This window comes from Melozone crissalis, unplaced genomic scaffold, assembly GCF_028551555.1.
Source record: "Melozone crissalis strain CALT ecotype California unplaced genomic scaffold, PUWL_Pcris_2 ptg000041l_1, whole genome shotgun sequence".
Taxonomy (NCBI): domain Eukaryota; kingdom Metazoa; phylum Chordata; class Aves; order Passeriformes; family Passerellidae; genus Melozone; species Melozone crissalis.
The window spans coordinates 7754052-7767241 of NW_026535819.1; the positions used below are offsets into that span (position 1 = coordinate 7754052).

The window sequence follows — 13190 nt, forward strand, 5'->3', positions numbered from 1 at the left end:
GCTGTGACTTTGGGAGGTCCCCATGGCAAGTGCCTTCCATCCCTGGAGGTGGATTCAGTGAAACCAGGCTTAAACTGAACCTTGGAGGCTTTCACTGCTTTTCCCTCTCAGCTGGGAAGGTGTTAGGGCCACACACAGTCAGTTTGGGTGGGTTCCCTCTCATCCTTTCCCTGGCAGGGGCTGTCTTTGCTGGGCTGTGGCTGTGGCATGGGGATGCTCCTCACCTGAGCTGGGTTCCCGTGGACAATCAGGCTTTGGGCTCTGTGCTGAGGATGGTGCAGGGAGGGACACTGTGTCGGGGGTGGCTCTGAAGGATTTTCCTTTAGCCCTGTGTTTCACTGGGAGGTGCTTTTTGTGTTGCCACAACCTTGGGCACTTAGCCTGTAGCATGTTGTCCTGGCTGGTATAACCTCACCTGCACTGCGAGACACTTACTGTGGATGAGGTGGCCTCTTTTATTGAAAATCCAGGTCTTTTTATTTATAAAATTTATATTAAAAATATATAGATGTAAAATATATATATATATATGCTCTGGTGCTGGTGGCTCCTGCTTGGCCATCCCAGGGCAGCAGGAGAGTGGCAGGAAGGACATTACGTGGGAGAATATGCATGTTCACAGCTCAGAGGATTAAAGACCCGTGTTCTTATCACTGCAGAACAGAGTATTATAATATATATATATATATATATATAAAAAATATTCTATCTATCTATCTATCTATCTATTATATATATATAAAATTTATAAAAAGATAACGTTTTTCCTAAAAATCAAATTAATTTCCCCTCCTCTTTGGAACAGGGATGACACACAGCTGAGGGTGGGGTGGAAATGAGCTGAGTGGGATGAACACGTGCAGGGGTCTCTTGTTGGCTCAGCGTTGAGCAGGATTAGGCCTCTGTAACTCAAACTCCTTGGGGGGAAGGAAAATCTTTTGTTTTTGTCTCAGCTTTGTGCTGCTCACATTAGGAAAACACGAGAGCAAGCGCAGGAGACCTTATGAATTTTAAAATCTCCCCTCTCTGAGGGCAGGCTCTGGGTTAGCAGGTCAGCCCATTCCAGTGAACCGTTTAGCGCGCATTAAAATCACAATTTATGCAATCTGAGCCCCGGCTTTAAAAAGAGCCAGCAATCAGGTACTTAATAAAATCACCTCCAGCCCTCCTCTTTCAGCTCGCTGCAAATAAATGCCTTTTTTTTACATAATAAAAATGGATTAGGAGTCATTTTGAATTGTTATCCTAGAGAGATGTGCGGTTCGGGACACGCAGGCACGTTGGCTGTGATTGAGGGTTGTGTGTTTTGGTGCTTGCACACAGCCAGTGCCTGGGAGACCTTTCAAATAAACATTTACTGGAACATCACATTGCATGTCTGAGCAGCACAGAAAGCCTGATTGGCAGGTTCACTCCTTCTTTTGTTTCCCTTCTTGGATGAAACAGCAAAACAAAAACTGAGCGTGGCTTAAAAAAAAAAGTATGAAAATGTGACTTGTCTGACTTGTTCTTTTTTTATTTTTTTTTTTATCATGGAAGAGTCAGAGATTTTAAAGTTATGGTTCCCACAGCAACTGTAACTCTCATTGCTTGTGTGTGTGCTGTACTTTACAGGACTGTATATTCTAAGGAATTTATGCCCTGTGTGTGGATGTACAGCGTGGTAGGAGGATCTGCAGGGTCTGGATGGAGCCATCCTATGGGAACCTTCCTCTCAGACCCCTGGGCCACATCCTGAGCTCCTTGCAGCCATTCAGAGAGGGTGGTTTGGGGGTGCTGTCACCTCAGGAGACACAGGTGTGATAACAACACCACCAGAAGGCAGTGCCCCAGTCATACCTGTAGCTCAGTGAGGTGGTGAGCTGTGGGAAGAAGGGAAAAAGAGATGTAATGCTGTTCTCCTTGGGCTGCAATTCAAGGAGCTGTCCCTGCTCAGCAAAGCGCTGAGGTGTGTGCTCATGGGCTGTAATGGGAAGTAAACACATTTTTAGCGTTGAGTGTGTGGTTCGGCACCTTGGTGAAGCTGTGCTTCAGTGGGGATTTGAAACGTACAGGCAGAAAATGTTGGATTTTAGGAGATTTGCCCTGTGTATGATCGTTGTCTCTTAGAGACAGAGGTGGGGTTGAGTGCTCTGGAGTCAGGACTGGATCCAGACCTCTCTGGAGTACATATATATATATATTTTAACCCTGGTGTTTGTTCTTCCTCTTTAGCCTTCATGATGGCTTGCTGTCTGTCCTTGGTCCCACCCCCATGCTGTGCCTCAGTTTCCCTGCCTGGTGCTCACTCATCACTGCAGCAGTGGGGGTTTGGGCTGGAAGGGCTGGCTGTGATTTGTGGATGGGGGTGAGCTCTGCCTGACCTCTCTTTGCATCCAGGATCTGGTGGTGCTGTGTGTGTCTGGGTTGCCTGGGTGGGGATGAAGTGCCTCAGATGAGAGGTAAGATGCTGTGGAGCTGAACTGTGGGAAAGCCAAAATTGGTGTGAGGGGGATTCAAGAAAGGACCATGGGATCATCTGTTGGATGAGGAGAATTCAAGAAAAGACCATGGGATCATCTGCTGTTCCCTCAGAGCTGCAGAGGGTGCACAAATGCCCTCAAGCCTCTATTTCTCATTTGAAATAAAGTATGACTTTTCAAAAAGCATCCAGGCTTGATTAAAAAAAAAAATAAATTAAAATTGACAGTGATGGATAATCCACTACACCCCTTGGTAAATTGTGCTAGTGTTTAATTACCTTTACAGCCAAAAAGGAAAGAAAGGAAAAGTACACAGTGTGAAGAGCCCCGAGGGTTGTGTGGTTATTGCTGGACCTGATTGCTCACCCTAATTCAGCTGCTGGGATGGTGCAGGGTTTGAGATGCTCCAGCACTGGGGGCTCATTCAGCCCACGGGGCATCCTTGCGCAGCCTGGGGACTGTCCTTGGAGCCATGTCCAGGGCTGTGGGAGCCCATTTCTGGTGTGGGGCTCATTCAGCCCACGGGGCATCCTTGGGCAGCCTGGGGACTGTCCTTGGAGCCATGTCCAGGGCTGTGGGAGCCCATTTCTGGTGTGGGGCTCATTCAGCCCACGGGGCATCCTTGGGCAGCCCTGGGGACTGTCCTTGGAGCCATGTCCAGGGCTGTGGGAGCCCTGCTTCATCCAGCAGCACCTCAGTAGCCATGGGGCTGATTGCCAGCCCAGTGCTGGACAATAAATGGCTTCAAGTTAGGAAATAAAGAGGGATATTCTTGCCTGAGGACAAAAATTTGTGTTGGTGTTGGGAGGAAGGAGCCCAGGTCAGCGCAGACTTGAGTGCTGTGCTGTTTAGCACTGGGTTTGCTTTGACCTACACAAGGGGTGCTGTGGTATAAGGGGTCTGCCTAACCCAAACTATCCCCTCCAGCCTGGGATTTTCATCTGTGGCTTCAGCCCTTTTGGTGTGGCAGCTGCAAGACTGTCAGGGCATGATTTCTGAACAGCTGTGCTTTCACTGGGTGACTGCAGGGATGGAGGATTCCTGCAAGGGATCACAGCACATCCCAGCACTGTGGGGAGCAGAGCTGGAAAGGACAGAGGCTGCTGCAAGGAAGTTTTTTCTGGACTCCAGAGCATCAGTGGGACTCCCTTGCCCTTCCCTGGCTTGGTAGGGCAGGCTGGGGCTGTGTTCAAAGCAGCAATGCGTCCTCTTGCTGCCCAGAAATTGTTCAGCATCTCAGAGACTGCCACAGAGTGATGGCCTTCCAATCCAACAGCTTGGCAGCCTTCATAATTGATGTGAGGGTTCAATCTCTTGGGCTTCAGGGTGGCCTCTCCCATTGATTTTCCTTCTGTGGGCTTCAAATAATTCCCAGCCTCTCAGAATCTCTGCTGGTCAGGGTGATCCTAAGATGTGTCACAAAGTTTCTTTCCCCAGCCCAGCAGTCAAAGAAGGAGTCAGAGCTCTTCATTTCTTGGTCTCAAGGTTGTTTATTGTTTCTTATCTATAAAATTCTTTCTCTGGCCTGCTGAGGTCTGTCCAGCAGGTCAGACAGAGGCACACTGGCCGCCCTCGGGGCAGTGTTATCTTTTTATGCTAAAAACTACATGTACATTATTTACAATGACTTCCCAATACCTATCATCTATGTTAGACAGTGAGCTTCTACTCCAAACCAATCCAAAAGTTCCACCATCACAGCAGAAGATGGAGGCCAAGAAGAAGAAGGAGAAAGGCTGGAGATGCCCATATCCCTCCATCTTTCCCCCCTGAATCTCCATTCTAAAAAACCCCAAAAATCTATTTTTTCACCCTGTGACAAACCAACTATTATTCTACTTAAACTCTCTTGACTTGCAATTCTTCATATAAAGGTTGGTAATTGTTTTTTTCCAAGGGCTAAATCAAAGGCACAGGGGTCTTGGGCTCTGTGCCAAGGTCTCTGAGCCCCTTGGCAGGGTCTCAAGTCTTCCAGGACAGCCAGAGGAATCTCCTGGGTTCCAACACCAGCCTTGCTGCTCTTCATCTTTAGCTGAGCTTTGCTGTGGCGCCACAAGCCCTGCAGTTCTTTCTACACTACACGTGGGTTGTTCCCACCATCCCTCTTCTCCCCCATCTTCCTTCTCCCATTCCCTCTCCTCTCCTGTGGGTCTTGGCAATGCTCTGGTGCTGGTGGCCCCTGCTTGGCCGGCCCAGGGCAGCAGGAGTGTGGCAGGAAGGACATTACGTGGGAGAATATGCATGTTCACAGCTCAGAGGATTAAAGGCCCCGTGTTCTTATCACTGCAGAACAGAGTATTATAAATCCAGCCTTAGAATACCAAATCCCCACGCGGCTCGGCCATTGTTTGGGAATATTAAAAAGCTCGGAGACAGAAATAATCAGTTTCCCAATGACACGTTGTCAAATAAAACATTTCTCATATTATCCCTTCTTTCCCCTTTCTCTCTCCCGCTCCCTCAGTTGGATAATTTAACACGAAAAATAGATTAAAATGAGGCTGGCTTGAACGCCTCCTAAGTTTGACTTTTTTTTTTTTTTTTTTATTTCCCCCTTTTTCCCCAGGAAGATCTCCAGGCGTGTGTGGTGTTGTTAAACAAGCAGCTGCCAGGAACGGGTCAGGGACTAAAGGAGCAGGTTGGAATTGAGCTGCTTGTGATGAGCCCCTGGTGCTCACCCATGGGGCTGGCACAGGCACCCCCAGTCTTTCCCAGGGGACATTGGCAGAGCAGAGATCTCTGGCTCATCCCTAGAGGATGTGGGACTTATGGCTGGGCTGGGAGTCCTTGGCTTCCTTGAGTCTCTGTCATTCTTGAGTCAGAGGGGGAATGGCACACCAGGAACCTCTTTATGTCTTCTTGTAGCTTCTTCTGTCTTTATGTGTTCTTGGAGGTTCTTCTGTCTTTATGTCTTCTTGGAGGTTCTTCTGTCTTTATGTCTTCTTGTAGCTTCTTCTGTCTTTATGTGTTCTTGGAGGTTCTTCTGTCTTTATGTCTTCTTGGAGGTTCTTCTGTCTTTATGTCTTCTTGTCTGTCTTCCCAAGCAGAGAGATCTTTAAAGATTCCTAGCCTCTCAGAATCTCTGCTGCTCCGAGTGACCCCAAGATGTGTTAGAAAGTCTCTTTTCCCAGCCCGGCAGTCAAAGAAGGAGTCAGAGCTCTTCTGGTCTCGTTCTCAAGGTTGTTTATTGTTTCTTATCGATAAAATTCTTTCTCTGGCCTGCTGAGGTCCGTTCAGCAGGTCAGACAGAGGCACTCTGACCACCTCAGAGGTAATGTTATCTTTTATACTAAAAACTATGTGTACATTATTTGCCATAACTTCCCAATACCTATCACCTATGTTAGACAGTGAGCTTCTACTCTAAACCAATCCAAAAATCACCCAGAAGACAGGAGCTAGGAAAAAGAAAGAAGAAGGGAAGGGCACGCCCAAATTCCTCCATCTTGGGACCCCGAATCCCCCTTTCTAAAACCCCAAAAATCTATTTTTCACAATAAACCTGCCAACAGGTTTATTGTCTCCAGGACATTTCCCAGAGGCAGATATAAGCTGAGCCCAGCCAGGAAGATCCACAGCCCCAGGCCTGCCATGGCTGCTGAAACCCTTCCTTGGCTCCAGCTGGCACAGCTGCTCCTCCTGCAAGGCTTTTTCTGTCTCTCTGACCTTTTCTGAGCATCTGGGATGTCTCTGGTTTTGCTTTTCCATGGAGGGTGAGTGCTTGTGTGCCCATGGGTGCAGAGTGCTCTGCCCTGCAGCCCTTTCCAGTGGCAGAGTGCACAAAGGAGTGAGTGATATGCAGTTGGGCAGCACAGGGATTTGGTGGTGAAGGCCTTGGAGAAGATTTTTCCCAGTAATCACATCCAGGAGTGTTGTTCTGAAGCCCTTCTGAACCCTCTCTTTGCTGTAAAGATGCTGGCTGATGAGCCAGACCTGGCTTTGCAGTGGGGTTTGTTGTGTTGAAGTTTGTGGCCCTGCTGTGTCCTTGTCACCTGGCCTGGCCTCCCTTCTGGTGTGCCATGGTTTCTCTCCTGCAAACTGGATTTCTGAGGAGATGCCAGGGGGTGTGGGGGCTCAGGCCAGGGAACTCCTGTGATGCTCTGCATGCGTCAGGAACTGTGTAAATCCAAGGAAACTCATGTCTGCTCTCCCAGGCTGAGTGAGGTGTCCTTGCTGGTTCTTGTTTCTGGGCATGGAAGGCCATGGTGGTTCTTTGTAGGCCCACATTTCTCTTCCCAGAGAAAAGCAAGGCACATCTTCCCAAGAATATTTTTAGGATTCACATTCTCTGAACCTCAGAGAAAGAAAACACATTTCTTGTCATTTGCTGTGCCTGTGTTTGTGCAAAAGTAGAATGCAATGTGGAGATTGTTTACCCACAGTGACAGTGCTTTGTTTTCTTGGCCTATCAGGGCCCAGAGTGTATATGTGTGTGTGGGGACTGTTGGGTGACAGTCATGAGATTCTGGGCAGTGTGTGCAGGGTTGACTGCTTGGCAGGTTCAGTTTAAGATGTATAGAATAATATAGTACAATAAAATAATTAATTAGCCTTCTGATATCCATGGAGTCATTATCTCTCCCTCACCAACGTCAGAGTCACTGTTGATTTACAATAGGTCTCCATCCCTCTGGTCCTTGAAGTGCCCTGGTACTGCAGGGCACAAACCTGGGCAGCTCACCAAGCCCTGCCCCTCTGCCATGCAGGGATCCCTGAGCATCTCCTGGACAGCAAAACACCTTTCCTGATGGTGCACATTGTGCAAACTGGGGAGCTCAAGCTGAGCAGTGTCCTGAACCCCCGACTCCTGCATCTCTTAGGATAAATTTGCAGGAGAGGAGGGGATCCTGATGTGAGGTGTGCTGGGCTGGGCCACTCCTGTGGCAGGTTGGGGTGCAGAGAAACGTCTCCTGAGGCAGCTCATCCTGTGAACTGCACTTTCCACTGCCACCTCTGTCACCCTGTTTTTTTTAAATTCTCCTAAGCCTTTTGATGTTTACATTCTTGTAACGAACTGCCTCACCCGCTTTTCTGTAAATACTTATTTCTTTACATTCTTTTCTGGAGGAGGAGAAATATGATGGACTGTTGGTTTGTCCAGTGCCATTGGAGAGGTTGCACTGTCACCCTCCAATCCACTATCACTTTTGAAAATCTATAAATGTTGGAGTCAGAAATTAAACTTCCCTCTTTTTACCTTGGAGTTTCCAATGTCCACATGGTTTTATTTCGTGTCCTAGAGCAACTCAGCTCCTTACAGGTGCTCCTGTTTAGGAGTCAGAGCCCTGCTCCAGGTGCTGTGTATGGAATGCAGAGGGAATTTCCACATCTCTGCTCTGCTGTAGAGCTCGGTGCAGCTCTGGGCCGTGGCATCCCAGGTGCCCAAGGAACGCCTGCCCTGCCCTGGCTGTTCCTGTCATGCTGCAAAGCCCTGGTCGCTCGTGCTGCTCCTGATTTACATGCCCTGCCTTGCTCGTCTGCCACGGGATAAAATTGTTCTGATGCTGCAGAGATTAAGAGGCTGGGAGCTGGCACAGGCACAGCTCTTGTGTGTGTGGGGATGAATTTAACTTCCAGAGCAGCGAGAGGCAGAGCTGGCTCCCTGTGGTACTCCCTAGCCAGAGGCTCCCTTGAGAGGATGTGCTACTTCCATGTACATACAGATATTTGGAAGTGGTTTTTTTTGTGGTTTTTTTTTTTATTTTTTATTTTGTTAAAGATTTTTATTTTTAATGTTAACTTTGTTGAGAGCTGTATTGAATAAAATTTGGAGGAGAAGAAAGACAAGAGCTTTGTAGAAAAGGTCTGGGTCTGAAATATGTTGTGCAGTGCTCCAGGTGGTGGAGTCACCATCCCTGGGTGTGTTTAAAACCAGCTTGGATGTGGCACTGGGTACCAGGGTTTAGTTGATGTGTTGGGGCTGGGTTGGACTCGATGATCTTGAAGGTCTCTCCCAACTTGGTCATTCTGTGAATTCTGTGAATTCTGTGAATTCTGTGTCTGTGCCCATGTCAGGGGGTGGAATGATGGGCTTTAGGATCTCATCCACCCATCATTCTGTGATCCTATGACCCTGCAGCACCCCGTCACCCCTCCCTTTCCCCCGTGCCCTCCTGACAGTGCGCTGTGCTCTCTCCGCAGGGCGGGCTGATCGCGCTGCTGCTGCTGCTGCTGGTGTTCATGGTGGCCCTGTACGCCCAGCGCCGCTGGCACAAGCGCCGCCGCATCCCGCAGAAGAGCGCCAGCACCGAGGCCACCCACGAGATCCACTACATCCCCTCGGTGCTGCTGGGGCCCCAGGCCCGCGAGAGCTTCCGCAACTCGCGCCTGCAGGCCCACAACTCCGTCATCGGCGTGCCCATCCGCGAGACGCCCATCCTGGACGACTACGAGGACGAGGAGGAGGAGGAGACGCCGCGGCGGGCAGAGCCCAGCACCAGGGAGGATGAGTTTGGCAGCCAGGTGACGAGGACGCTGGAGAGCCTGGGCAGGGCAGGGGAGGAGAAGCCTGACTATGAGAAGAAAGGTTTGTGGATTTTCTCTCTCCGCTCTGCTGGGGAGCTCTTGGGTTTTTGGTTGATAATTGCTGCCCCAAGATGTGCAGGGTGTCTCTGTTTCGGCCCGTGCAACTGAAGAACGAGTCAGAGCTCTTCACTTTTCGGTCTTGAGGTTGTGTATTAATTCTTATCTGTAAAATTTTCTTTCTGCCCAGCCGAGATCTGCTCAGCAGGGCAGCCACAGGCACTCTGTGTTGTCCTTTTATACTACAAACTACCTATAACATATTTACACTTAATTCCCAACACCTATCACCTGTGTTAGACAGTGAGCTTCTACTCTAAACCAATCCCAAAGTGCCAACATCACTGCAGAAAATGGAGAACAAGAAGGAGAAAGGCTGGACATGCCCAAGTTCCTCCATCTTGTCCCCATAACCCCCATACCAAAAATCCTAAAATCACGTTTTCACCCTGTGATCATTTTATTATTATACTATTCAAACTTCTGTGACTTTCAGGTCCTCATACAAAGCTGTCAACTTGCTCCAGGGGTCAAAATCAAATCCCCAGGTGTTCTGGGCTGTGTGCCAGGGTCTCTGAGCCCCCCGGCGGGGTCCTCAGCAACTCTGGGTATGCAGAGGGATGCACTGAGTTCTGACAGGGAGTGGTGTGTTCCCCAGGGGATTTCGGCTGAGGCGTGCTTGATTGCTTGCATTTGGAAAATCTGTCTGTCAGAAGCTTCTACACCCACCTCTGCTTATTGAAATGTTATTATGAGCCATTTAATATTGTTCACCTGCAATGCACAGTAAAAATGCATTTGAATAAACAAAAGCAAAGCATATTAGTGCTGTGAGTGACTCCAGCAGGAGCGAGGAAGGGATGTGCTGGCTTGTTCTGTTCAGGAAAGGGATCTTGGAGTGGTGCTGAACCATCCTTCCTTTCTTGTGTGGGCTTTGCAGTCAGACCTAGCAGCCACAGTGGCAGGGATGGGGACAGGGACTCTTTTTGGCTCCATGGAGGAACCAGGAGGTGATGCAGTGTGTCTGGAAAGCAGCTCCTTCCCTTATGATGGTCATAAGTGGTAGCTGAGGTTGATAATCTTCCACCCTTAAAATGCTCTCTACTTTTTCCCCTTTTAAACATGGCTGTGCTGATTGTGATGGGTATTGCTGCTCAAATAGATTTGGAGGTGCCCAGGGATCAATCTGCCATCCTCGAGTGCTGCTCTGAGCATCCCTGTTGGCAGCTCTTGGTGTGTGTCTGGCTGTTACCAGCCCATGAGGTTAAGAGATGTTTCCTCAACCCTCTGCTCAGTGAGAGTGAATAAATGAAACCCTTCATATCTCATAACCCAGCTACCTTCTTTCTTCTTTCATATTCTCTTCTTTGTTTTGCTTTTCTATAAATTATTTAGAGTTGTGTGAGTGGAGAAGACAGCAGTAACTGCATTTCAGTGCTCTTCAAAACAAAACAGCAAACAAGATCTAGAGCAGAATATTAAACTATCCAAGGGCTTCAGGAACTGGCAATAATGAATTTACACAGACTGAACCCCCTGCCCCAAGCTGGAGGCTGCCTATGGGATACCTGAGCTGGGAGAGATGTTCCCAAATGCTCCCACCAGCTCTGCTTGTGATGCTGTCAGGCGTTGTGCCTTGGATCGAGGCAGGTTTGTGCCTTGCCTAGTCTGATCCTTCCAGACTGTGCCAGTTCAGCATATGCTTCCTCCCAGATGGGCACTTTTCCCTCTTGGATGAGGCTCTGCTCAGGGAGCCAAGCCATGGTTTGTGCTGCTCACTCCTCCCTGCTGAAGCTGCTGAGAGCCTGGATTGCCCAGGATGAGGTGGCTTTGGTTCAGATCTGGGGTTTCTAGCCTGCAGGTATAAATAGATGTGCTGTGAGCTTTCCACTCTGGCCTGGTGGCACAGGCGGGGGAAACGTAGTGGCTCAGACATGCTGCTCCCTGCACACGAGCAGCAGTCACAGCTGGATTCCTGTGGGGTGGAGAGGCTGCAGCTGGTGTGAGCAGCCACCAGGAACCTGGAGATGCCCAGGGGCTGGAAGCCAGTTCAGCTTGGGCTTGGCTTTGCAGCTGCATTGAAGGTGGAGGCATTAAGGGACACCCAGCTGGAGCATGGCTGTGGAGCCACAGTGAGATCAGCCTTTCCCTGGTGCCCAGCTGGCACTGCCAGGCTTCACTGTGCCCACTGGGGATGGCTGGGGAGCTGTGCCTGCATCCCAGGGAATCCACCAACCAGCTCCTGTGGGAAAGGCTCTGCTTGCTGAGCTGCCTTGTGATAAGGCATCAGCTGGGACTTGTCAGCGGGCTCCAAACGCTCTCGTCACAGGGGCTGTCAGCAGAGCCTCTTTCAAGTGTCACTTCCCAGCATTAATTACCAGGGATGGCAAATCCAAAGGAGATGGAGCAGTTCTGCTCACCCTGCAGCTGCCTGTGCTGCAGCTTCCCCCTGTGCTGGGCACTGACTGACTGCAGGTGCTCTTCCCAGCACTGGGAGTTTGCACACCCCACTCTTGCTGTCTGTTGGGTCAATTTTCCTTTCTGTGTCCTTTTTTTATTATTTTTTTTTTTAATTTTTATTCACCACTTCTGGATGTATCCAGTCAGGGAATGAGGCAGGGAATTGCTCTGGATGTCTGTGCTCTGTGCAGTCCCTGCCCAGGAGGCCTGAGCAGCACAAATGTTTTGCAGATCACGGCTCAGCAAGCCAAACTTTCCTCCCCAGCTCAGGCAGTGATGTGGATGGGAGGGATGCTCCCATGTGGTGGCAGAGCATATGAAGTGAATCCCAGCACAAACAAAACACAGGAGTGATGTGCTGAATAATGACATCTAGCAACAAGCGTGTCTGAGTGATAAAGTTAATGAAATTACAGGTTCTGACCTGATACCAGGCTCTGCTGTGGGGAGATAAACAGCAGGGCAAAGATGAGATGTTTATTTCTCCCTAGCTGCAGTTGTAATCTGGATGCACTGTGCAGGGCCATTAATGTTATTACTGTTATGCAAAATCATTTTTGACTTGGGGGGAAGAAAAAAAAAAAAGAGAGCAAAGAAAGAAAAATCTCCCAACTGCCTAGAAAATGTAAAGCTGACAAAATTAGAATTGCAGCAGGAGCACAAGCTGACCTGGTGACATTGTACAGAGCCCAGATGAATTTAGACAGAAGAAAAATCCAAGGCAGTTTAGGAAGAAAAGTAGAAAAGTAGTTCTTTTTTTTTTATTATTAATAATAAAATGAAATGGAGCGAGGCAGGAAGCAATAGCCAGGCTGTCCTAATTATCCAGAAGGATCCCCTGAGCTGGGATGGAATAAGGACTACTCTGTCTCTTTGTGGGTTTGGGTTCTCTCTGGCAATTTAAAGGTCTCTGGGGTTTTGTGCTCAGTGGGTGTGCATGGTGCAGGTGGGGTCTGTGGTGTGGGGTGCAGTTTCTGGGCCTTGGTCTTTGCTGGGGAGACCCTCTCTCTCTGAACTCACCCCAGTATGTACATGGGGTTCAGTGATTATGGAATTCAGGAATTTGGGTAGATTTGTGTGATTATAGATTCAGGAATTTGGGTAGATTTGTGCAGGTGTTGTCACTTCCTCACCTCCTCTGTCCTCACTTCCCTGTGGAGTTTCCACTCCATGCTCCTCATGGGTTCTGCTCTCCTGCCCTTCCCAAGCAGATGGCCTCAAGCTCCATCCCTTTGGGAATTCCTCACGTGCTTTTCTATTTCAATATACACAGCTGTCATCCTCACAGACACAGCTTCATCCTACAGCAGCAGGAGCCCTTTGCCTTTGTCCATCAAGTCCTTTTGGAGGGACTTTGGGCCCCATCCATTGCAGGTGGCACTGCTCCATCCCTGTCTAGGATGCCCTGCATGCACAGTGATGGAGTTGGCATCCCCACCTCACTATGGGATTACTCACAAGATCCTCAGAGAAGATTTTGCCAAACCAAATCTCCGAAGGATCCGCAAGGAACAGAACTTCTGCCTGGTGAAAACTGGGGAGAAATCAGACTTGAAAATCGACTGTCTGCAATTCCACTCCTGCAACAAAGGACCCATCTTTATTTCTCAGTTTCTTTCATGTTTGAAAAAAGAACATTTCAAGCAGGCCTTTGTGCTGGCTTCACAGGCTCTGCAGTCTGGGTCTGGCCTCCAAGTCTAGACAGGAGACAGGACTTATTACTGATGGTTGCAATGATTAATACCA

At 49.0% G+C, this 13190-nt stretch overlaps 1 protein-coding gene across 1 annotated transcript in view; it reads left to right on the top strand.

Moving 5' to 3' along the window:
• The window catches only part of ASTN2 (astrotactin 2), a 357490-nt gene that overhangs the window by 80871 nt on the left and 263429 nt on the right, over window positions 1–13190 (top strand). Inside the window, exon 3 of the mRNA XM_054283890.1 lies at window positions 8604–8988. Within this exon, the coding sequence (XP_054139865.1) occupies window positions 8604–8988 (385 nt within the window). The remainder of the gene's footprint in view (window positions 1–8603; window positions 8989–13190) is intronic.